Source organism: Haemaphysalis longicornis, unplaced genomic scaffold (genome assembly GCF_048455015.1).
Source record: "Haemaphysalis longicornis isolate Haplotype H1 unplaced genomic scaffold, Haemaphysalis longicornis Haplotype H1 scaffold_37, whole genome shotgun sequence".
NCBI lineage: Eukaryota > Metazoa > Arthropoda > Arachnida > Ixodida > Ixodidae > Haemaphysalis > Haemaphysalis longicornis.
The window spans coordinates 2,794,398-2,819,291 of NW_027526355.1; the positions used below are offsets into that span (position 1 = coordinate 2,794,398).

The window sequence follows — 24,894 nt, forward strand, 5'->3', positions numbered from 1 at the left end:
TCCTCTATCGTGAGCCGAGTCATGGAATGAAGCGAGCAGTGTGATTCCTAGCGTGTTGATACTATTACGCTGGAGTTTTTTTGTCCAGTCTTGGTCAACGTCTCTAAGTGGGTACGTTTGCCGGCAAAAACGCTCTCCGGTGCCGTAACTAGCGAGTGACGTGACCAGTGTAATTGCGATAGTGTGTTACCACGATTACGCTCGAGTGTTTGTTGGGGCGAAGGGGGAGGGGGGGGCTATCTTGGACAATTTCTTAAGGTGTGTATGTTCGGCGTGGCAAACGGGTGCCGTGGTTTGAAACTATTGGGCGGTCACCGAGAGGAACCAGCTACCGTGCGCGTGCACGGCCATTGCGGCGCATTTTTAACTGCCGACACGAAACATTACGACTTGCTCAAGAGCTTCGCTCCTAAAACTGTTCCATTGCACGGCTTCAGGACCAGGCACCGGCACGATGCGTTGGAGACAGATCCATGCCATCCCAAAGGGGTAAGGTGGGTGGCATAGAAATTCGTCCGTAGCGCCAAGATTACGAGGCCGTTCGACCAGGCGAGGCAGCATCAAAGCACCTCGCTTTCAATTCTACTATTTATTCAGAAATTACCTCGCATTCGCATTGCTCAACATCATCTGTTTGGACAGCGCCGTGAAATATAAACTTTCATTGAATGCCGCATGGTACCGCTAATGCTGCACGCCAAGCAAATGGCATACTTTGGGGCACCATACACCGTTACTACCCTAATTGGCCCTTCTATATCAACATTTTGAAGTTCCTCAAGTCGGCTCAGTACATTTTTCTAATGCTGGTTTTCGAGTAAAAGGGCTAAATCTACTCCCCATGTGCACGTTCGGACCGCTAGAGCTGTGGCTCGGCAGTCGCGTAGGGGTGTGATTTTGTTTTGAACACAATATCTTACATAGTGTGTAGATTCTCCAAGAAAAATTTTGTCGTCATTCCAAGCATCCTTTCACCTGTTACTTTTTATTTTTTAGCTTTCGCCTGATTTGCGTACAACCCACGGGATTTTTGCCTAGGTGCCTTTTGGCCTCCACGCGGCATTCTATATATGCCAACTCAGCTATTGCTTTCTTTAAAAAGTAACTGGAAACAGTACTTTTCATAAGTGGGGTGGAAGGCAGTTTTATGCAAAATACATTTCTGACAGAAAAGTATCAGCGTCTAGTGCCAAAGCATTAGTAACTGCATAAATGGGAAACCCGCCATCGGGGCTAGAGAAGATCCATAAACTGGAGCATGAATGAAGCAAGAAATGACCATTGACTGCCACAGGAAATGGCCGGTGGCTGAAACAATAAAACACACGTTAAAGGCAGCCCATATTGACAAGTAATTTTTCAGGGACGCTTATGAACACAAATTTATTGGGTTTAAAAAGATAATTATGCAAACTTGAGAGCGTGAGAGAGACAGAGGGAGAGAGTTTATTCAAAGACGAAGACGTCGGCCTGAGGAAGTTATCTTATGGCTACTACTTCCCACGTGGGCAAGAGAACTGAGGACAAACAGAGAAAGGAATTAATAACAAAGGTATAATCAATGGCATTGAAATCGAACTTTAAACTATGCACACGTGTGGCAACTGTCCGAGGTAATACGGACCGGACCGCCTCGCGGGTGCTGCGGGTATCTTGCAGCACATGCGCCATCAGTGCCAGAGGCGGAGATAGCTGCCCAGCGCCTGCTAAGGTTCCTTCCACTTCGCCCTGCGCGCTGAAGTACGAAAGCACTGCAGTCATGTTGCTCCATTAAAGTATTCGAACTGAGTTATGGATGCACGCATGCAAGATGTACCACAAAATTTTAATTGACTTCAAATGTTTCTTCTCAAGCCACACTTCATTTGGCATCTAAACATTCTGCTGGTCAGCTGGAGCATTCTCGAAGCAGATACTGAGAATTTATGCAGGCTGTAAGATGCCAGCCAAGACAATGACGCGTAGCTGCCATGAAAGACAATAAGCGTCATGAGCCCTAAGCGCAGAAGCGACAAGCGGACCAACTCATGCAGGCCAAATACCTGATGCATGGAGGTACGTTCGGTATTGTCGGGCGAATAGTCAACGTTGCGATCGAAGTGGCTTAAATGGTAACGACTCCTCCGTGCGAAGTTTCCGAAAACAATGAGTTATACTGCTCCTTAAAAGCTGGCAATTCAGGACGCCAGTGCACAAGCACAGGCATAAAGTTCGCAATTCGTCGCTTGCCACTTATGATTCGGATCACAGAATATTTTCTTCAGTAGGATAATCGTTTTTTTGTAGCCGTTTCCGAAAGGACGTTAAATCTTGACTCAACTAAGTCATGCAAATCTTTCGCTTCGAAACCCGTTAAATGGTGTGATAGGCACGTACTTGAGGATAACAAAAAGCACACTACTGGATCACAGAGCGAGCTGCGGTGGTTCATAACGCGATAGCGTTTTGTTATTTGGCTCACTTTTCGATTTCCCCATGCCTGCTAACCGTCCACTATGAGCTGTGCTCATCTAGCGTGCGCGGAAGTACGTCACCCCTGCCAACCAGAAACTACTACTGGTGCAGCAAGATACGAGCGCTCACCCAAACTTCTATTACGGCAGAGCGGCAACTGAAATGTGGAAAGCAGAACAACATACTACACCGGAGACGAAAGAATCTATAAGCAATTTCAGCGGGGCGGCGCCTCCGCAGTAAGGTGTGTCATACACCGTATCGCTATTCGCATCTTCCGCAGGTACGGTGCCAAGACGCTGCTGAAACTAGCTACATCACCCCAGAGTTCTTCCACCAACGGAACTACTACGAACATTCTGCCATCTGACTAAGAAAGGGCGAAATCTTGGCGAAAGATCGGTGAAAGATTAACGTCAAGTTCTTATGAAGCAAGGAAGGCCGACTTTAAGTCCACAAACTAACTAAAATATCTGTTAATAAGAAACGGAACCGGGCACATGGCGTGTAATAGACCAATTTTTAGAGTACTCTTGCAGTTTCTCGCGGCCCCGTCACCGGAGCTATCTCTGTGCGGAAAACGAGGGATGGCATCACGCGGACAATTTAAAAATCACCCTAAAAATTGGTCAGGATATCGTCCGAGAGGACGGTAACGTAAACATAATCGCCATCGCACTACAGAGAAGCGGCAGAAGTGATCTCCCAGTCATCACAAAATAGAAAATATATAACCGTTTGGACCACGTTGTAGTGCACCTAACCAAGGAAGGATTTAAAAAGAGAGAAAACGAAATGGCAAAACTTATGCAGACACTCATGACGGTTGCCATTCCACACATTTACCTGCCGGTCTGAATGTCGGTCTGAATGTCGGGCAGAAAGCGCTTTAACCTCAGCAAGTAATATCGGCTCACGTCAGAGTTCCAAGCGATCAAGGAGCTGTTCATTCGCTAGGGATTCGCAGCTTTTTCGACCAGCTAGCACTTCAGGGGACAACGACGGTGGCAGCGGCTTTCCGTTGCTTTCGCGCCCAGTCGCGCTTCCGTTGGGGCGGACGCTTCTTCAATTCCCACTCTTTTTCCTTTAAACGAAAGGCACGCGAAAGGGATAACATTTGTGAAAGAGGGGTCGGTAGTGCAAGGAGGACTCCTGAATGGCGAAGAGTAATGCGGATTCACCGGAATAAAAACCCGCGGGGTTAGACATATAGTGCTTCACAGTAATAAGCGCACATGTCAGTAAATGCACACACGAACCCATTCTGCACCATACGGAAAATTAAGCCGGTTGGCTCAAGTTATCAAAATTTATGGGCCACATAAATGCTCGCAAAGTATGTGGTGGGACTGGGACATGATGAACACTCCTGTCCGCGACCTGGAGAGTTGCGTAGCTGCCGCTGCGTATGTTTATATTGACAAACACTGTACTTCTAAAGACGATAGTCTTTCTCGGGCTACTTAAACGCAGAAATTTTCGTCTCTCTGTATATGTGACTGTCTGTCAGTGACTCAATTCACCCACCCCGCCAAAGTGGAACCAAAGCTGAGCAATAGTCTTACCCAAAGCCAAATATAAACGTGTACGTCCGGTGTCAATGTTCATACTTGTAAACATTGATGAACAAGAACAAGACATTACGCAAATGTAAGGGAGAAAATCAACACATAAGTGATATTTGCAGTGTTCATTTATTAAAAAATTCATGAAAGCTTGCTTTTCTGATAGCAAACAAAATACTACATCAACGGCAGAAAACTGTCGCCTGCTGTTGCCCGCGCTACTAAATCTCCAGACGGCATAAGAAATCAAACGGCAACACCAACGAAAGGTTCCAGTTGATAAAGTGGTGTTCCACTTGGAATGCTCGTGGAGTAGGGCAACGTGGTTCAATAAACGATGAAGTAGGGTGCCTCAACGCACGCGCGTCTCCGCCGTACGGCAGCGCTGGCATTAAAACACCCGGTAGGCTCCCTAGGCACCCGACTTGGAGCATAGGAATGCGGTCAATTTAAAATGACTTGAGAAAATCTCTAATGTGTTACCTTGGGAGGAACGAGACTGGAGAACAATAGCATAAGAGGTAAGCGGTAAAGAGAAGGGAGGCATTTGCTTTGCAGGGGTGCCAATCGACCATAGTCTTTCCTCAACATTTGCATCGGAAGGAGCGGATACATGGCCATTTTGACCAACACTTAAACTTTAGCCGGGGCTTGGCAGCATAATCCCGTTTGCACAAGCGTTTCTTGTTTTCTTATTGAAATAAGCCTGCGTTGAACAACTTAAAGTAAATGACGTCGTCAACTTACCTAAGCCTTGAGTCGAGCACAGCATCTGAATGATTTCCCATTGGTGCTGTGCAGCACGGGTGCCAGCCGCTGTGAGAGTTAAACCGCACAAGGCAACGGATGTATTTATCGCTCCACATGGTGTAGTTTTTGCAGTGTTCTAACGGCTCGTCAAACAGCTTCACGTTGGCGGCCGCCATAGAATCTGTTTTCAAGAGGCACACGGCCGTTGTTACACCTAGAAATGCATGTGAAACACAAGAATGGGGAAGAACACATTGTAGAACCACTCATCGGTATTCACGAGTACCTCTAGATGTTCCTTTACCACAAAAAAGCCGTGTCCAGTTTTGCGCATAGCGTGTATTATAAATAAGCAGTGTTTGCAACCACAGCATACTTCACTCAAGGTAAATATAAATGGTAGCGAAGCTTCGGTCAAAAAGCGGTTCAGAACCTATTGCCAGCGACATCAACATGGGGGCTTATGGGAGTAGCGATTGAAGCGCGACTAGGTGAGGAGGGAACAAACACTAGTAACAAAAAACAAGTTTTATTCAACAATAAAGCAACATTTATATTTGACAAACTGCATTTATTTTTGAACCACATTTATTTAGGCACAGTGTGCAAAGAACTTATGAAAATGTTGTTTATTCTGAAAAACCTTTTTTGTAGCGCCCTCTGAAGAATGGTACATGTCATTTCTCTGTGATGCAGTCATTGTAGTGTTCGGAAAGGCGCGCCTAAGGTTCGTCTGCTAGGAAACGCCCCTCGCGTGTTTTGGTGGTGCGCATTTGCATTCGTTCTTCCTTGTTAATTAGGCGTGCACTTAATTTTTGCTGTGCGTGGAGTTGCGAGGTGCGTTGTATCGTGGGTAAACATGTTTAGTAACGTACCCGGCGAGCACGGTGTACTAGGGGACCATGCTGCCAACGGTTGCAACGGAGCGCTTTCCTCGGTACCTACGGAAACGATGTGCTGCACAAGGTTGCAACAGCAACTGCCGTACGCCTGGCGTTCCACAGCACCATTTTCCTCTCATTTACACAGGTAGCGCGAAAATATAGTACTGTTAATACCTGCACGGGGGTTGTGTTAGGGGACGTGGTTGTGCTTCAAAAAATAATGGGTCTAAAGCTTTGTTATGTCACAGTTATCTCTTGATTTCGCCTCAGGCTTGCTCGGAGCAAGTGGTGTCCATTACTGTAGGACTTCTGAGAGTATTCACAATTGAATTCAAACTATTCGCTTTAATTGTCTATCTCAGTGCCTTCTCTATTGCATTAAAACGCTTGTAGTGATCGTTGCTTCCTGCACTTGTATACGCAAGCATTATTTCCATCGCAGTACTGTGTTGTTCTGCTCCGTGCTGCGCTGCTGACAGAGCTTTCCTGCTATGTGTTTTTACATACTGCCGTGGCTTTCTTTTGCATTCATCTATTTTTTTTCTTTTTACTTATCTGTTGGGACACTTGCCTAAACAATGCAACAATGAAATTTCCGGTGTGAATCCTGGGTGAAGTTCTGTAGAAACTCATGTCTACTTGATAAGACGCCGGGACAGCTGCTGTGGGCTCGCTGCACTTCCGTGAATCGGCATTACTGCGGTCCGGTTTTCTGCGTAAAGATGCAGTGCCGAGTTTTTGTTCTCTGATTTCGAAGTAGTTCTGCTGAAGAGGCTTTCATTGCTCATAATTCTATGTGTTACGGGTAAAGTCAATTTTTCGGCTCGTAAGGAAAATCACAATGCATGTAGTGCCCACGAACATTTTGTGCTTATTGTATACATGCTGATTTTGTACAGTGTGGTAAAGTTGTTTTATGTTTGTGCTGGAATAAAATTCAAATGTCTTGATTATAGCATAACTGTGCGTTATTTCTTCTCTTATAACTGAAGCACACAAACCGACCAAGCATTATATATAACCTTGATCTATACTTAAGGCGGATCTATCTAAGGCGGATGCAGCGATGGCGTAGAGGTAGAACACCCGCCTCACGTGCAGAAGGACCGTGGTTCGAATCCCGGTGCCGGACAATTCCCACCGGATTTTAAAAAAAAAATCCGCGTAATGATGGAATTGCACATAGGGGCTCGGGGTGCGGCCTGACCCCGCAGACCGTTGCCGGTAATGCACTCCCTCACCCGAGCAGGATTGGCCACCCTGGTGTAGTAACGGCCACAACCTCCCATGAATACGCCAATTAACCCTCGGCCCTCAGTCCCCAGCGGCTGCGAAGCAACTGACCACGGCGGCGGTCAGACCTGAGACGCAGCAGAGGGTGCTAAGAATCCCTGGATCCGGACAGGCCGCCAATAGAATCTGAACCTGGCAACGCTTAACGCGCGAACCTTATCTAGCGAAGCAAGTCTCGAGGTGTTGTTCGAGGAATTAGAGGGCATTAAATGGGATGTAATAGGGCTTAGCGAGGTTAGGAGGGCAGGCGAAGCCTTTACGGTGCTGAAAAATGGACACGTCCTATGTTACCGGGGTCTAGAGGACAGAAGAGAGCTGGGAGTGGGACTTCTAGTCAATAAAAGCATAGCTGGCAACATAGACGAATACTATAGCATTAACGAAAGGGCAGCAGGTCTTGTAATTAGGCTCAATAAGAGGTACAAGCTCAAGGTGGTGGAGGGCTACGCGCCCACATCCAGCCACGACGACCAAGTAGTGGAACGCTTCTATGAAGATGTGGAATCGGCAATGGCTAAGGTAAAAACACATTATACTGTAGCTATGGGGGACTTCAATGCTAAAGTAGGCAAGAATCAGACTGGAGACAAGGCAGTTGGGAACTATGGTCTGGGCTGTAGAAATAGCAGGGGGGACCTACTAGTTGAGTTTGCAGAAGGGAATAACCTACGCATTGTGAATACCTTCTTCTGTAAACGGGAGAGTCGGAAGTGAACCTGGAGGAGCCCGAATGGGGAGCACAAAAATGAAATAGACTTCATATTATGCGATAACCCTGGCGTCGTGCAGGATGTGGAAGTGCACGGAAGGGTAAGGCGTAGTGACCACCGTATGGTAAGATCTCGAATTAGGCTAGATTTGAGGAGGGACCGCAACAAGCTAGTACGAAAGAAGCCGCTAAATGAGCTAATAGTAAGACGTAAAATAGAAGAATTCAGGATCGCGCTGCAGAACCGATATTCCGCTCTTAACGAGGAAGCCGAGCTTACGACACACGAAGCCAGCAACAACATTACACGCATTATCACGGAGTGTGCAGTAGAAGTCGGGGGCACTATGGCTAGACAGGATACTGGTAAAGTTTCACAGGAGACGAAAGATCTAATCAGGAAACGGCAAACCATAACAATCTCTTCCGCAGCTGACAAAATAGAACGAGCGGAGCTCTCGAAGTTAATCAATAAGCGTAAGACAGCTGACATACGGAAGTGTAATATGGACAGGATTGAATACGCTGTAAAGAACGGAGGTAGCCTGAAAGCAGTGAAGAGACGTCTTGGCGTGGGGAAAAATCAGATGTATGCACTTAAGGATAAGCAAGGCAATGTCATCACAAATAGGGATAAAATAGTCACAGTGGCCGAGGAGTTCTATAGGGATCTGTACAGTAGCCGGGACATCCAGGATAATGCCGAACGAGACAGTAGTTCAGAGGAGATAGACATCCCACCAGTAACGACCGAAGAAGCAAGGAAGGCTTTGAAAGAAATGAAAGGAGGCAAAGCACCTGGTGAGGATCGGATAACAGCAGTCCTCTTGAAGGATGGCGGATAAATTGTACTTGGAAAACTGGCAAACCTGTGTACGCAATGCCTAAGGACCGCAATGGTACCGGAATCTTGGAAGAACGCGAATATCATCCGAATCCATAAGAAAGGCGACATGAAGGACTTAAAAAATTACAGGCCGATCAGCTTACTGTCAGTCGTCTACAAGGTATTTACCAAGGTAATCGCTAACAGAATTTCTGAAACCTTGGATTTCAGTCAACCTAAAGAACCAGCAGGGTTCCGTAAAGGTGATTCAACAATGGACCATATTCACACGATCAATCAGGTGATAGAGAAGTGCGCTGAGTATACTGAACCCCTATATATAGCCTTCATAGATTATCAAAAAGCATTTGACTCGGTCGAAACCCTAGCAGTCATTCAGGCATTACGGAACCAGGGGGTAGATGAGCATTATGTAAGAATACTAGATGATATCTACAATGCGTCTACAGTTACCATCATCCTCCATAGGGAGAGCAGTAAAATACCTATAAGGAAGGGTGTCAGACAAGGAGACACAATCTTTCCAATGTTATTCACAGCATGTTTACAAGAAGTATTCAGAACATCGGATTGGGAACAGGTGGGAGTAAGAGTTAATGGAGAATCCCTCAGTAACCTCAGACTTGCTGACGACGTTGCCTTGCTAAGTAACTCGGGGGACGAATTGCAAAGCATGCTTTCCGCACTGGGCGAACAGGGTAGAACCGTAGGCCTGAAAATTAATATGCAGAAAACTAAAGTAATGATGAATAACCTAGGGACAGCACAGCGGTTTGAGATAGGTGGTGAGGCAGTGGAAGTGGTAAGTGAATATATCTACTTAGGCCAAGTTGTGACCCCAGATCCCAACCATGAGGCGGAGATAATTAGAAGGATCACAATGGGGTGGGGTGCATACGGCAGACATTCTCAGATAATGAATAGCAGACTACCATTGTCGCTGAAGAAGAAAGTGTATGACAGCTGCATCTTACCGGTACTCACCTGCGGGGCAGAAACTTGGAGGCTCACTAAGAGGGTTGAACTTAAATTGAGAACGACTCAGCGGGCAATGGAGCGGAAAATGATAGGTGTAACATTAAGGGACAAGAAGAGAGCGGAGTGGCTCAAACTGGAGCAAACTGGTGTTAAAGACATATTAGTAGAAATTAAGAAGAAGAAATGGACATGGGCAGGCCATGTAATGCGAAGGCAAGATAACCGCTGGTCATTAGGGGAACAGAGTGGATCCCTAGAGAAGGCAAGCGTTGCAGGGGGCGGCAGAAAGTTAGATGGGCCGATGAGATCAAGAAGCTTGCGGGGATAACTTGGTCACAGTTGGCACAGGACCGAGGTAATTGGAGAATAATGGGAGAGGCCTTTGCCCTGCAATGGGCGTGGATAGGCTGGTGGTGATGATGATGATGATGATGATGATGATACTTAAGGCACGCACGCAACCTGCGTATGTGCGACGCAATTATACAGCCCAGTAGTGGCGCTGGTAGAAATTTGTAGAGGGGTGAGGAGTTTGCAGGTTTTTGATATGAAGGGGGGGGGGGGGTCGGGGAGAGTGTTCGAGTGTCATTGTGTGCTCTGCATCCCATGGCAGAAAAAAACAGTTCTGTTTGGGGGGGGGGGAGGGGGGGGGGGCGGGGGGTACGTGCCCGGTTCCCGGTCTGCCACCTACTGCAATCAAAATAAACAACTGATTGCTTTTGTGCAGCAGTGGAAGCCATGAATACGGAATAAAGTTTCAGAGAAAATGCAAGACGCTTTTATAAACACCGAGGCGAATCATACGACAGTATGCTTAAAAGTACGTTTCTGTAGTCACGACTCTGTACTAGCTAAGAAGGCATTGACTTTAAGCACACACGCCAAGGGCTCGCCAACTTCCGTCATATGGCAATGACATAAGCCCTCAGCGACCAGAGGCATGCTAAACATATTTTGAAGTGAAATTTTCGTGCTAATGGTACCAAAATGACGTGACTTTTTGACCGGATCTTGCGTCACATTCGGTTTATTTTTTGTTCCGCCGGAAGTGTTCCCTCCTCTCACAGATGGCGCTAAGCCCCATGAGCAGCTTGAGAGCCGCCATTTTCTGAACGTATGGGCTTCTATGGAAGCTTCGCTACCAGTTACATTTATCTTGCTTCAGTTATTAAAAGCCAAATACAAAATTATTCTGCATTCAATGAGCCCGTTCGCCTGATTATCAGGGGTGACTAGTTATACTAACAAGTGATATGTGTTTGTGTGGATGCATCGTAGCACAAACAAATAATAGACTTCTAAAATGCACATAAACATCGTTCGCATCTACCGTCGTAAAAACTATCTTCTGCCCTAAATACCACCAAGAAAACAATTGATGACGTTCTCTTACTTGAGGCGAATAACGATATACACAAACTTTTTTGGAGTCAAACATTTGACCCGCATGCAGAAAATGGTAGGCTTAACTTTGCTCGGGTTTTACTTAAACGTTTTATCAAACACAAGGGTACCTTGTTTTAAAGTAAAGAACACGTGTAAATCAACATCTTCAATGTCATAGCCGATTGTGCTCCGCCTGCCATAGGTAAAGAGAAAGCCTATTCTGCTTTTTTCTGCAATAAAAATGTCTTTTTTCAGGCGTGCCGAAGGTCACACCAGTAACTCACCTCGTTTAAATGGTTGCATGATTAATTCTAGCCTTATTCGAGGCAAAGCCTACATTTTTATAAAACTATTTTCTACAGTACCAAGCCGAAGTTTCCATGATAACTAGAAGGAAACAGCAGATATATATCATTCGTCGGCTTATTTAAATTCGGTTTCCGGGTTCAGGTATGCATACCGATGTTTTCATGTCAAATTGACTGCCTTGCCAGAATAATAATGGTCGTAGACACATAAATATAAGCCCTAACGAGATAAACATGTTTTATAGCTGAAAAGAATAGTTAGAAACTGCCCCTCCGTATCTAGGGCACTTATACTCTAAAATTATTTTGGACGAAAGTTTACGGCGAAGTTTTCATATACATACAAGGCTTTTGTCTTTCTATGGGTGTGTTAATATAAATTTGTCAACAGGGGCGCATTCTGATCTACGGGCTGGAACTGTGCAGATTTCTGTGCCTCGCGACGCCTTTTTCTAGATATATAATTAGGCGTCCTTAGATGAAGCAGTTCATTTTATAGTTATCTGCCGACACGGCAAATATGACGCCAACGATGGTAATATGTGAATTCTGTAGTTACATCATGTCGGCCGCAAGATATATCGAGCCGAGCTACGAGCCACAAATATCTTTGTCTTCCTCGGGAGAAGTGGTTAGCCAGTGTATATCGTCTTCATCCCGTGACACATCCCCCGCTTCGAGGGCGAGTATGCCTGTCGAGGCCGCAATAGGTAGGTAATAGGTAGGCGACGGCGGGGCTCAAAAGATAATTGGACATTATGTAGCGCATGTCCTTGCCGCAACGGTTGAGGATAATGAGCTTGATGAACACTGTTTCCGGAAGAGCAATGCCCGCCGGTGCTATGATGAAACGTCCAAAGGGGGTTAAGACGCGCCAGATACTGGTAATATTGCCGCGAACTGGGCATTGGATTTGTTTGTTTATGTTTTGTTTTTATTGCCCGGCCAAGCCCGGCTGCGTTATCTGCGTCCCAAGCGAAGCGCGTGTTCCATTCTTTATTTTTATGCCGCACCGTTTACCTTATTCTAATACGGAGAGCGTTTCATCCTAACGTCTATGCTAACGTCACTAGCGTCGAAAAATCTTCTTTGATCTACAATGTTCTAGATGTAAATGTACGGTTCGTGAAACACTCGCGTCGCAAGATAAAAGCCTGCAGAGCAGGTGCCGCGGCATTACGATTGCGGACGCCCGCTTGCGTACGTCACTTTGCTGACTGCTGCTTATCGGCCTGTGTATTCTTTGAGTTGTTAGGGGAGCACAAGTTCGCTCCAAAAAACTTGTTTTCCTTGAAGACAACTGCGGCGTCCTCGGCATCGTGTCATTTGGTGAGGTGTGGGGTAAATCCACTCTCAACCCTCTTCAAGTCGTCAAGCAAGCCCAACACGTTCTAGCCGCTGACAGCCAGGCCTTAAGCAGGAGTATGGACTGCTGCAAGATAAATTGAAGGCGGAAGACGTCACGGCCGGTGCCACGAACAATGCATCCACGATGACCAACGCATAGAGCCCTCCTGAAGTTCTGCAGCAACTCCGGGAACCACCATCATTTCATGGATCACCTACAGAAGATCCTGAGGAATGGCTGAAGCATCTTGAGATGGTCCCAACCTTTAACCGATGGGATGATGACGAAACACTCAGGCAAGTGTTTTTCTAACTTGAAGAATCCGCACGGATTTAGTTCGAGAACCACGAACGTGCGCTGTCAACTTGTAGTTAATCAAGACCGAGCTCTCCAAGACGTTCACAACTCAGGTACGCAAGGAACGGGCCGAGCAGCTGCTAAAGACACGCACGCAGCATCCCAATGAAAGCGTGCTCGTGTTCGTTGAGGAGCTGAAGGGACTTTTTCGCCGTGCGGACACAGAAATTAGTGAAGAAAAAAAGCTCACGTTTCTAATGCGAGGAGTGAAGCAAGAGCTTTTTGCTTGTTTTCTCCGTAACCCTCCAAAGATGGTGGCTGAATTCGCGTCTGAGGCGGCCGCGACCAGGCAGTACGACCGCCCAGCCTATACGATGGTTTCAGAGGCGATCGGTGCCGGGGCCATTAGCTCCGACACACTACGCGAGACCATCCGTGAAGTGGTGAGGAAGGAGCTGCGGAAACGTTTCGCGACGACGTCGCAACCCCAAGTCGCTTGCCTAACTGACGTGATCCGGGAAGAAGTTCAAAACGCTTTGGAAACTTCGATGCAATCTGATGTACACTGCGAGCCACAAGCTATGACGTACTCCACGCCTGTTCTTCTACCCCGCCCAACTCCAACACGTCGTCAAGAAGCCCCGCCGTACCGCCGTCTACTGTCGTCCACACGACCCCCTGCAGCCCCAAACCAGATGGTGAGGAAGACGGACGTATGGCGAACCCCCGATAATCGGCCGCTGTGCCACCAATGTGGAGAGGCCGACCACATCTACCGTCCCTGTCCCTACAAGGGCAAAACCATTCGAAGTGCAAAACATAAACGAGGGACGACGAGAGAGCACAGGGACAAGCACTTGTCCCTATGGTCTCTTGTCGTCCCTCGCTTATGTTTTGCGCTTCGAACGGTTTTGCAATGGAATACCAACTTGCCCAGAAGTCCGCCTTAATCCCTACAAGGGGCTTGGTTTTTGAGGGTTCTCCGTCGACACCACGCCCCCCCACCCGGCCAGGGTCCTACTGAGATCGAAGAATACCTCTCCAACACCAACCGAGGACCAGCCCGCTTCAACCGTTCACCGTCGCTGTACCCGTACCAGTCGCCGACCCACCGTAGCACTGCTGACTTCTCACGGGGAAGGTCCCCCAGCCAACGCAGCTGTAACTAAAAGCAGCAACTTCTGGAGGTAAAGTTGTTCTACGACGAAAAATTAGGAACGCTCCGACGACGCGAGGACGCGCCGAACACACTGATTCACGACATGCCCTCATCCAGACGACCCAACCTAACCCTAATGAGACTCCCGAACACGACGACAGCTACACTGCGCGATACGTACCCGACAAGACCGAGACTGCGGATGAGATCATGACGACAACTACGACGCACACCGCCCGACCGTCAACACGCACAAGCCGAGATGCGATGCCACGACGCACCCGGAACTCGAGGAAGGCGGCGTCCGACGTCAAGGTGTCCATCGACGGATTTGGTGTAGTCGCCCTCAAAGAGACGGGAACCGACTACTCAATAATGAGCCGACTATTTTCGTTTAAGCTGAAGGAAGTTACGACCAGTTCGGACAGTCAGCAAATACGCACCGCAGGAGGCCATCCCGTGACCACAAGTGGAACGTGCACATCGCGCATTGCCATAGACGGCATGGCGTACCCTTCTGCGTTCGTTATTTTGCCTAACTGCTCCCGCGACGTAATTCTTGGAATGGACTTTTCGACGGACAACGGTGCAATACTTAATATACAGGCCAAGTCTATAACTTTTTCCTGCGATCACTTCATAACGCCGGAACCGCATACCGAACAAGGTGCTGCTGTAGTGATCGCCGATGATCATGAGCGAACTAGCTGCCCGGCAGCGTGCCTACAACGACTTACGCGTCATGATCGACTACCTCCAAGGACGGAACGTCTCCGTGCCCAGGGCCTTCAAACGCAACTTCCGGGTATTCAGCCTGAAAAACGCCGTCCTCGTGAAAACGAATTCTCCGGAATGAGAACAAATCTTCTTCTTGTCATCCTGGCAGATCTTCGTGACGACATTTTGGAAGCGTGCCACGACGACCCATCTTCCGGACATCTCGGCACAGACAGCACAACTGGAAAAATCAAGGCGGTGTACTACTGGCCCCGCCTTACACCCGACGTCACCCACTACGTCTGGAGCTGCTGTGACCGCCAGCGACGAAAAACGCCACCGACGAGACCCGCCCGATTTCTTCGGCCGATCGGCGTCCAATCGAGGCCCTTCCAGCAGATTGAAATGAACCTTCCGGAGCCGTTCCCTACGTCGCGATCTGAAAACAATGAATTGTCGTAGCGACAGACTACATGACGCGCTACGCAGAGACCGCCGCTCTTCCAAAGGGGACTGCACAACAAGTCTCAAAGTTCTTCATAAGCCAATTTGTGCTTCGACATGGAGCCCCTGAAGTCCTAATCACGCACCGCGGAAGCGCCTTTCCGCGGAGATTATGCAAGGAATCTTACGCTCAGCAATACGGATCACGGGGGAACGGAGGCATACCTCCCCCAAACGAACGTACTGACAGAACGTCTGAACAAGACGATCGCGTATGTGCTGTGTATGTGCGTCAATGTTTATATAAGACTTCGGACGAAGTTCTTCCGTATGTCACGTTTGCGTACAACACAGCTGTCCAGGAAACTACGCAGATGACACCGTTCGAGCTTCTGTACGGAAGACGGAAGACGGCCGACTACGATGCTTGACGCCATGCTTCCACACGTAGAAGACGACGACCTCAACGCGTACGTCCAAGGATACCATCAGCGTGCGGAGGAGGCCCGCCCGCTCGCTCGAGTTCGAACAACGGACCAGCAGCTGGTGGATGCCGCACGCTACAACCTGCGATGGCGGGACGCCGAGTACCGCCGAGGGGATCGTGTGTGGGTTTCGAATCCCATCCGACGACGCGGACTCAGTGAGAAGCTTCTGCGACCCTATTTCGGAACCTACCAGGTTCTACGACGTGTTGCCGCAGGTACCTATAAAGTGATCCCCGATGGTGATTCCGCACATCACGACGACGCACGCGACCCGAAGTCGTCCACGTGCTTCACCTCAAATCATACTGCGCAAGATGGCGACTTTTTGTTGTTTTTTGTTCGGACTGTAATTATTTTAGCAACGGGCCAATGCACTCTTAGAGGGGGGTAATGCCGCGAACCATGTACGGGTTTGTTTATTTATCGTTTGTTTTTACTGCCCGCCCGCGCCAGGCTCTTATCTGTGTCCCAGGCGAAGCGCGTGTTCTATACTTTATTTTATGACGCACGGGATCTCTCATTCAGATAAGGAGACTGCTTCGCCCTAACGTCACTAGCGTCGAATAATCTTCCTTGATCGACAATGTTCTGGATGTGAATCGATGCTTTGAGAACCATGCGCGCCGAACGATAAAAAGCCTGCAGAGCAGACGCCGTAGTATTCCGACTCGCCGACGCTCGCATGGGTACGTCACTTTGTTGGCTGCTGCTTCGCCGCCTGTGTATTCTTTTAGTTGTAATGGGAGCACAAGTTGGCTCCAATAAACGCGTTTTCCTCGAAGACAACTGCATCGTCTTTGGCTTCGTGACAATACATTATGCACCCATTATACGAAAGTACACATCCAAACCATAAATGCGGTAAAGTGTTAGCAAAACTCAAAAAGCTAGCCTACCACAATACTCGATACCTGCCCCCAAACGAGCGGAGCGAAATTCGGGGTACGTCTCAGTGCTCGAGTGCACGGTTCTACTTCAGCATTCTCAACTAGTAAAGATGGCATGGGGCTTTGTTTGAATTTATTGCGTTTTCATTTTAAAAACAGCGCTAACAAGGAGAAGATAGGGAAAAAGGAGGATACATGAGCTGACTACCAACTGAATTTTATTTTGAAACACCCATCTGGTTAAGCGCGTTAAATTCTAACATCAGCAAGCAAACAACCACTGCAATCTTTCGGCCGCCCTGACGCACTTACAGCTCTGAGCATTGCAAGCCGACTTTTTTATCTGACAGGCTGACAGGTTCTTTGTCAAACAGGTATGTGAGTTCAGAATGCGTCAACTACTTTCCCTGTTGCTTGATAACCCTATTGATATAAAAAGTTAGAGAAAACACCTACAGTTAGGTCTTAACAGGTACGGCATGGTAATGTTACTTCGATGACGAAGAACCGTTAAAAACGGAGTTACTGCATTTTGCAAATTTTTGCCTTCACACTACTCAAGATTACAGAAACGAGCAAGGCTAGCTACCACTGATTTTACTCGCCGCGGCACATACGCAAAAAAAGCAGTCCATCTATCCTCTTGTGGCTCCAGATGCTGTTGTAAAGGGTAGCAGCTTCTGGGTGTTGGTGATTTTGAGCGAGAAGGCAGACGCGTCAGTGTTTTAAAGGGGTTATTTTTATGTAATTGGCGGACTGAACGTTTCCTTTACTGCTAAGCGAAATATAGATACACACAGCAAACGCCTATTTTGAGTAGGAAATAGTGGGATCTTCGGAGTAGTAAACAGAATGTAGACAACGCAAGAGCATACCAAAACTCCAGAGTCTCAGATGCCGCCGCTTTTTTCTTTGTCCTTTGAATTAGCTAACGTGCACCTTAAGATAACGAGGTGGTCAAAACTACCTCTCATTTGTTGATAAAAGTGGCATATGCAATATTTGAGTTGTTCACCCCAAGTATAATCTCGATGTGAGCATGTTACCTAGAATAGGGTTCATATTTCCACGCATCTAACACAGTTTTAAGTTAAAGTGTGATATTTCCCGCCGAACGTCTTCGCCTATCTAGATTTGTAGATGTATCCTGCGAAAAGTTTGCAATTTTTCGGCGTTCAGACCCCTTTGTCATGACGTAGGATAGTGTTCATAGGTTCAACAATAGGAGCTGTTCTCTATATTGTTCAGGTGAGGGAGTGTAGTAGCCGTGGTCGCAGTGAGCACAGTAAATTAGTTTGGTTGCTTCTTTTTCGGCGTCATCCTTCGATTTCATGGCAACGTGTGTGGATGTCCATGTGATATAAATGTCTTTCATTCTGGAGGGCAAAATTTTTCTAAACCTTTTATGTATTCCGCCTGGCACCTACAGTCTTATTCCTTGTTAGAAGCCCGTAAAGAGGTACATGCTCCCATTCAATATATTGTTTGTCTAATTGGATTGCCAAGAGGATGGCTCGAACTTGGGCTTTTCCTGTTTCTGAGTGTAGAAAGGTCATGCCGTCGCAAAGATTGCCAAGGCAGCCCAATGCGTCCGTTGTTGCCTTAGTGCCTTTGTATTGATCTCGGTGCTACTGTATACTACATCTTCGCAGTTTTGGAACTTTCCTCTAAGGAGTTCTTCTTGGCTTGTTGTCTCTAATTATATACGTTTGAATCCCTGCTTTCCGAGGAGAAAATGTTTTTCTGGGATGTCGATGGATCGGTGACGTGTTGATTACGACTTCCAGTTGTTTCTTTCCCAGAACGAGTGGCTGGCCATCTATATACAATGGCCCGTACCGAGTTTATTTTTCCAGCCGTTCCATTAGTGCTAGAAGGGCTCCTCGGCTTATTTCTGCAAAGGCGTTATATTCATCCATTTTAGGACCTTTTTATCACCGTGAAAATCTGGAGGTTTATTGATTGATTATGGGATTAATTTTTAACAACTAGGGATCTTTAACGTGCGCCGAAGATGGGGAGCTTGAGGATTGTTTTATATCCTGTCGTGATAGTGTTGTTTATTTGGCTTTGGTGTGGGTATGTTTGTAGTAGGGCAGCCTGTAGGATTTCCTGCTAATGATTAGTGCTTGCAACACTCGTATCGTTTCTTATTATATCATTGCTACTCTTTCGGTGCATCATCGCCGATTTACAATGTGGGCAAATCGGTTGAAGAGTTTTGGGTTAAGATGATCGTTAGACCGGCTGTACCGCTGCTCAGTACGGTCATGCAGGGACTTCTTGCGTGAACCTTCTCTGGGATGACATCCTTGCTAACCTTTAGCGTGTCTTGTTAGCTTCCCCTCGCGGTCCCAAAAAACGTTCGCAAAACCGAGCTTACGGCTGTGATATTATCTTAAACTCGATAAGTAGTTTGAAAATTCCTTTTATTAGATGATACATACTGGATTTCGTTTCTTACCTGTACATAATTTAGTTTGTCTGTTTTCATAACTTGGGCCTATTTTTGAGAGAGTGGCTGCAATCTTTTGCGTTTTATTTAGGAGGTAGAGTGTTGTTGCCCGCTTCTGTCCTGTGAGCGAAGCGTTCTGGTGTGATAGCTTCAGTTGAAGGCACAGCTGGCGGCTTTGTCTCGCGAGCATGCTACCCCAAACAGGGTGTAGAACAAACTCCACTGCGCAGGTGCGCCGCCTGTTAATTCGCGTATCATCTGCTTCGTTGTAGTATCCTTGTCATCTATTCCACATTTGAGTGGCCGCCGCGCGGTATTTTTGATTTTGCCAAGCTCTCTTTTCTATTTGCCTCAGTTGTAGCTTCCAGTAGGCAGTGAAGGCGGGTTTCCGAGCGCCTGACTCCGCATGGTGAGCGCACGCAGCAAAATGAAGAAAAGTAAGCCTAATAATGCTATCGCGTAACATAGTTATATAAATAAACGGCGGTGCGCGTTTACATTCTGGAAATGGGGTGACAACTGACTGAAGGGCCTACGTTTTAGCCACGAATGGTGCTATGCGAGTGCAAAATTCATGCACCTCTTCGACTGTCCCACATGCACAGGATCACACGACAAAGGTAACTGATATGCAACTCCTTTCTTGTTACACCCTACAAACTGGTGCATGTCACACTTACTAGGGAAGCTGTTATTTTTGGCTTTCTGCATGCGTTCAACAGCAGTACGTCGTCCGTATACAGGCATTAGTACAGTCCTTCTATTCCGTTAAGATGGTATGGTAGAATAATCAGGGAGTCATAAAAGAAAAGGAGAAAGCACAGAGCCTTGTGGCGTCCCTCTGCTACCTAGCTTGATGTCCCCAGGTTCTATTCCCCCGATAGTTAGTTGCGTCATGCAGCTGGAGAGAAAGCCTTTTCAGTAATCATACACCCTTTGTCTCATATAAAGCTGGACAATGTTGGAGAGCACCGCCTCGTGGTGGACCCGGTCAAAAGCTTTTTTGAAGTCGAGGACCAGTGTAGCCCTAGTATATAGTGAGCATTCGCCTATGTTAATCATTTAGTGCTTAAGACAGAGCATCACGTACTCAGTAGATACATTCTCTATGACCAGGAATGTGAACCCAGTATAACACCCAGAACACAGACACAAGCGACCCAAAGCCCTTCGAAGGCGATTCTAACGCTTCGATGACGTTGTCTACGGGCGTGCGGCCGAGTACGGTGGCCACAACACCATGGTCGTATCACTGGTCGATCGACAGGAGAATTCCATAGCCTCCACAACAATCCGCACGGATACTCTAGAGGTTTAAGGAAAGGCGGACAATTCCGTATTGATTACCTCTACTCCAGCAAAAATTATCAGCTATTCCAAATCTGCGACCAGGAACTTCACCACGGGAAGCATTTTACCTCAAGCGCAACGAATCCTCAGGAAATTCAGAGTCAAAACTCCAAGGGGTCCAAAATATATGGTTGTCAGCACACTCTGCTCTGCCGAGAAACGAAAACGTTCATAGGGAAGCTCGAAATCTTCGCCTCCAAGACTGCCCGGAAACAACTGTGTCATCATTTCGCACGGGGGGTATGGAACGCATGGTGCCTTATCTGGACATAATCATCCCAGATTAGAAAGAGCCACGTATCCAGCATTTCATCGCACATTTAGAAAGTGGGAGTCAGGAGGATGGCGTCCGCTACAGTACCTACATTACTCGAATCCAGTGATCTACAGTCGCTGCGACACCGGCTCTATAAGGGCAAGCAGAAAGTACGTTCAGCATAGCCTGACCTTCAACGCATTCTATGGGCTTGCCTCCTGAAATACAACAGCACACCTAGAGCACTCGAAACCACATATACGGAGCAGTGGGAGACCATGTGGGTCATTTCATTTCAGACCTGCACATTGTGGGGATCCTGACGCCCAAGCCATTGCGCGATCCCTGGGTTTGTTGCGTTGCGCGGCGCTTTTCCCCTCTCTCCCAGAAATGCCGGCTCGTCTCGGCGCCACTGTGCACAGCCGAGCCGTCTTCTTAAACGCCTGCCTGAGGTGAAGGCTGCAGCGACCATTGCGGCTATAAAACACTGTCACGCAGCGGGCGCTCCGCCCTGGTAGTCGAGCTAACCTCACCTCATTGGTCCGTTTGAACGATTCCCGAAACCCCCTCTCGCATATAGTAACGATTCCCGAAACCCTACGCTTGCATATAGTAAGGCCGTACCTAAAACTCGACGACCACGCCGTGCGGTACGCGCCTGTGAGTGAATGGGCAGCGTCTCCCTCGCTGGTGCGAGCCGATCTGGCCAGCACGCCGATGCGCGCACGCAAAACGTGCGCGCACCCCGGAATTTGCCCTAACCGAAGAGCCCACTGGCGCTGCGCCGACGAAGCGAGTTTGTGGTCTCTGTACCTCACAATACGCATAACCATAGCATTGCACAAGGCATGCACTCATGCACACTGCGAGGAACCACCGCGGGTTCGAGCTATTTGAGCACGCTCACGATACTGAAACGCCGTCGCGCCAACTTAACACCGCCTCTGTTGGGCAGGTGGAGAAGGGGGCGACAAAGGAATATGCCCAGGGTACGGAGGGAAGACGTTCATTTTACATTAACGTCCCAGTTACACAATTTAAAGTACAAGTACGCACTTCCCTTGAGCTGAAAGAGGCGATGGGGCACCACGCGGAAGTGTGCGCCTCGTCGGCGCAAAGCCAGTGGGCTATTCGGTCAGGGCAAATTCCGGGATGCGCGCACGTTGTGCGCGGGCGCATCGCCGTGCTGGCCAGATCGGCTCGCAGCAGAGAGGGAGACGGGGCCCATTCACTCACAGGCGCGTACCGCACGGCGTGATGGTCGAGTGGTAGGTACGACATTACTATATGCAAGCGTAGGGGCAACAGGACCAGCCTTAGCCACGGGCCGCAGCCGGAAGGGCTGGTGGGCTTTCGCCGGCGCAACAGAGTTGCAGCCGGCTGGTAAAGAAAGCGTCACATACCTTCGGCCAATGCCTTCGGCGTCCTGGAAGCGTCTCCCCGAATGGACCCCCGCGCAGGGCGCGCGTTCGCGTCCTGGCGAGAGGGGGTTTCGGGAATCGTTCAAACGGACCAATGAGGTGAGGTTCGCTCTACTACCAGGGCGGAGCGCCCGCTGCGTGACAGTATTTTATAGCCGCAATGGTCGCTGCAGCCTTCACCTCAGGCAGGAGTTTAAGAAGACGGCTCGGCTGTGCACAGTGGCGCCGAGACGAGCTGGCATTTCGGGGAGAGGGGAAAAGCGCAGCGCAACGCCACAAACCCAGTGATCGCGCAATGGCTTGGGCGTCAGGATCCCCACACTGGACGGTGAAGGACTCGCGCTGAAGTACGTAGCCACCGATAATGGGGCAATTAGCCCATTCAGTATGGTAACCCTCAAAGTCTGAGGTGCGCACTGCTGCGCTAAGCTCATGACGAACCATTGGCCGGTCATCTAGGCGGCTCCAAAGTTTTGGTAAACTGAGTCGCTCCGTGACCAGGCCCGGCACGAAGCGAGATATTTTCGCGGTTGTCAATCCTGCCATGTCTGCCAAACGGTGGAGGCGCGCGGTGGAAAGCGGCCTGGAATGATGAAACCAGTTGACAGTGTGCGTCCTTGGCAGGTAGTCGCCTGCGACTTGAAGGGAGTTTTGCCGAGAAGCAAGCAGAGCTATAGTTATATGGTGTCACAGGATGACTATTTGGCGCTAGAACACAGTGGCTCTGCGCGGCGATGACAAGGCACCCACGTTGATCAAGGCTTCTCCCGGCCGGCTCATTAATATAACGTTACGAAGTGGTCACTTCGGTAATCATAGGACACTAAACGGCAGGTACTTTCGCCGCCCGTGCTGACCCCTTCTTTCAGTCTCAGTCAGCGCGGCCGCCCTGGCCGCCCCAGTCCATTGTGTGTGGTCAGTTTCCGCTACCCCCCGAGCAAGTTGTAAGCAAATGTTTCTCTTTTTGTTCCGTTTGTAAAAGTGCGCATGTTGCGGGACGTTGTTTGTATTATCGTGTTCCATTTTACGCCTTCTGATGGCGCATGATGTATTATGTACCTATTCGCCTGTGCAATTTTTTTAGTGCTCTCGCTTTAATGCACAGGCTGAGGTAGTGTCGACCCTGTTGGACCATACGGTGCGGTAATGTATTTTCTTTTGCTTAGTTACAGGGTTCTGTATGGTTCGCGTGTTAGCCTTGTTGAGGGCGTTAAGTGTTAAATTTTTTCTTGGTTTTTGGGTTATTAGTTTTGTACAGGAACCCCCTTTACTCTATGCATGTAGGACATGGTATGTTCTATGGCTCGTTTTATTTACTTTTAAGTATCGACAAGGGCTAGCTGTCTATTGAAGTTGCTCTTCGGAGGCGTACGGTGTTGGCTGGACAGCGAGAGTGAGTAAGTGGAAGCTCAGTCGGTCTTCGAGGACATCCCCCTGCTCCTCGCGCGCGGGGTTCGAGAAGTAATGCGCTTGTTTTGAAAGTGTCCGATTTCGGTCGTCCGCGGCCGCGGTGTTCGGGCGAGCAGCGCGTATTAGAGGCCGTTGCCTGAACTGTGCGAAGTTGGGAGAACGGGCCAGACCTTTGGCGACCGTATATTCAATGTCAACAGGACAGTGGCGTTTTCCTGGAAAACGCTGGGCGGGCGGACGCTACGAGTGGGGCGCACCGCGTTGTGGCGAGGGAACTTGGCCCCGGTGGCACGAACGCTGTGACGTGCATGTTGTGAGGGCGTTAGTGAGTGCGTGTGGTGTGTGCTTCTTCAGCGAACCCAACGGTGCATTCGCGAGTGGTGTCTGCTTCATCCCGTGCGCCCGCGGTCATGTAGTGCCTCGTCGGTGTGGTGAAGGGTCCGTGGGCAGAGACACCGACGGATGGGGAGGGGGTTTCCCCGGCCGTGAACTTGACCGGGCCCTGAACAGCTGTGCTGACTCGGGGGTCAACGGCATGTACTGTGAGGGGCGACGCGGGCCAGCGAGGGCCCGAGACGCGACCAAGGCACTCGAAGGCAGAAAACTAACTTTATTAGCGAGGCAAGACGCCTCGAGGAGCCTCTCAAGCTACTACCGCCGGCCGCGCGCCGCACACTCGCTCTCCTCGGCTTCGTGCTCGCTTTCGATGTGGCAGGCAGGTGTCGCCGTAGTCTGTGCGCTTGCGGCGCTGGCTTCTGATGTGTCGGGCAGGTGTCGCTAGTAGTCGGTGCGCTGGCTCACATCCGGCTCCTCTCTGTTGGACCAAGTCCCTTTGGTCACGGAAGTGGCACTGCTTGCTGCCTTCATTGCGAGAGGGAATAGTCCTTCAAGCGCTCGGGTAGGCGCCTTTGGCGCTGGGGGTTCGGGCGGCTTCCGCCCCAGGGGCTCCGCTGGCAGCTTCCACTTCAGAGGCTCTGGCCGTAACTTCCGTTCCGAGGGTTCTGGTGGTGGCTTCTGCTTTGCCGACACCGGGGCTTTTTGGCCGAATTCTTGAGCTGATGCAATTTGGAAGACTCCTTTTTCTTCCGTTCCGACTTCTGCTTTCGCGGTTTGTTGGAAGGGGGAGGCGGCGACGATGGTGGACGACGTAGCACGGAGCTGCTCATTGAAGGCTTTGCGGAGGCGGGTTCTGCGTGTGCTGGCGGTGGAAGCGAAGAGACTTTCAATGCTGCTTCTTTTTGAGAACTGTGCCCCTTGGAGGAACGCTTTTTGTAGCTTTTGCCCTTCGACTTGTCTCGGTGCTTCTGCGATGACTTGTCTGCTCGCCTTGAATCAGTTTCTGACGATGAACTTTTGGCCTCAGACAATTTTGGCTCTGTAATTTTGGCTTCCAACTGCTTTAGTTCGGGTGGCTTGTGCTCTGCATTGTGCTCAACATCTCCTGCAGATGAAGGTTTGGCGTCACATGACTTGTTTTTCTCCTGGGGT

General features: G+C 48.8%; 1 protein-coding gene across 1 annotated transcript in view; it reads right to left on the reverse strand.

The window, feature by feature from the left end:
- Positions 1 to 24,894, reverse strand: part of LOC144178001 (ecdysone oxidase-like) — a 132,430-nt gene that overhangs the window by 3,688 nt on the left and 103,848 nt on the right. The window contains exon 10 of the mRNA XM_077705548.1: positions 4,767 to 4,983. Coding sequence (XP_077561674.1) covers positions 4,767 to 4,983 — 217 coding nt within the window. The remainder of the gene's footprint in view (positions 1 to 4,766; positions 4,984 to 24,894) is intronic.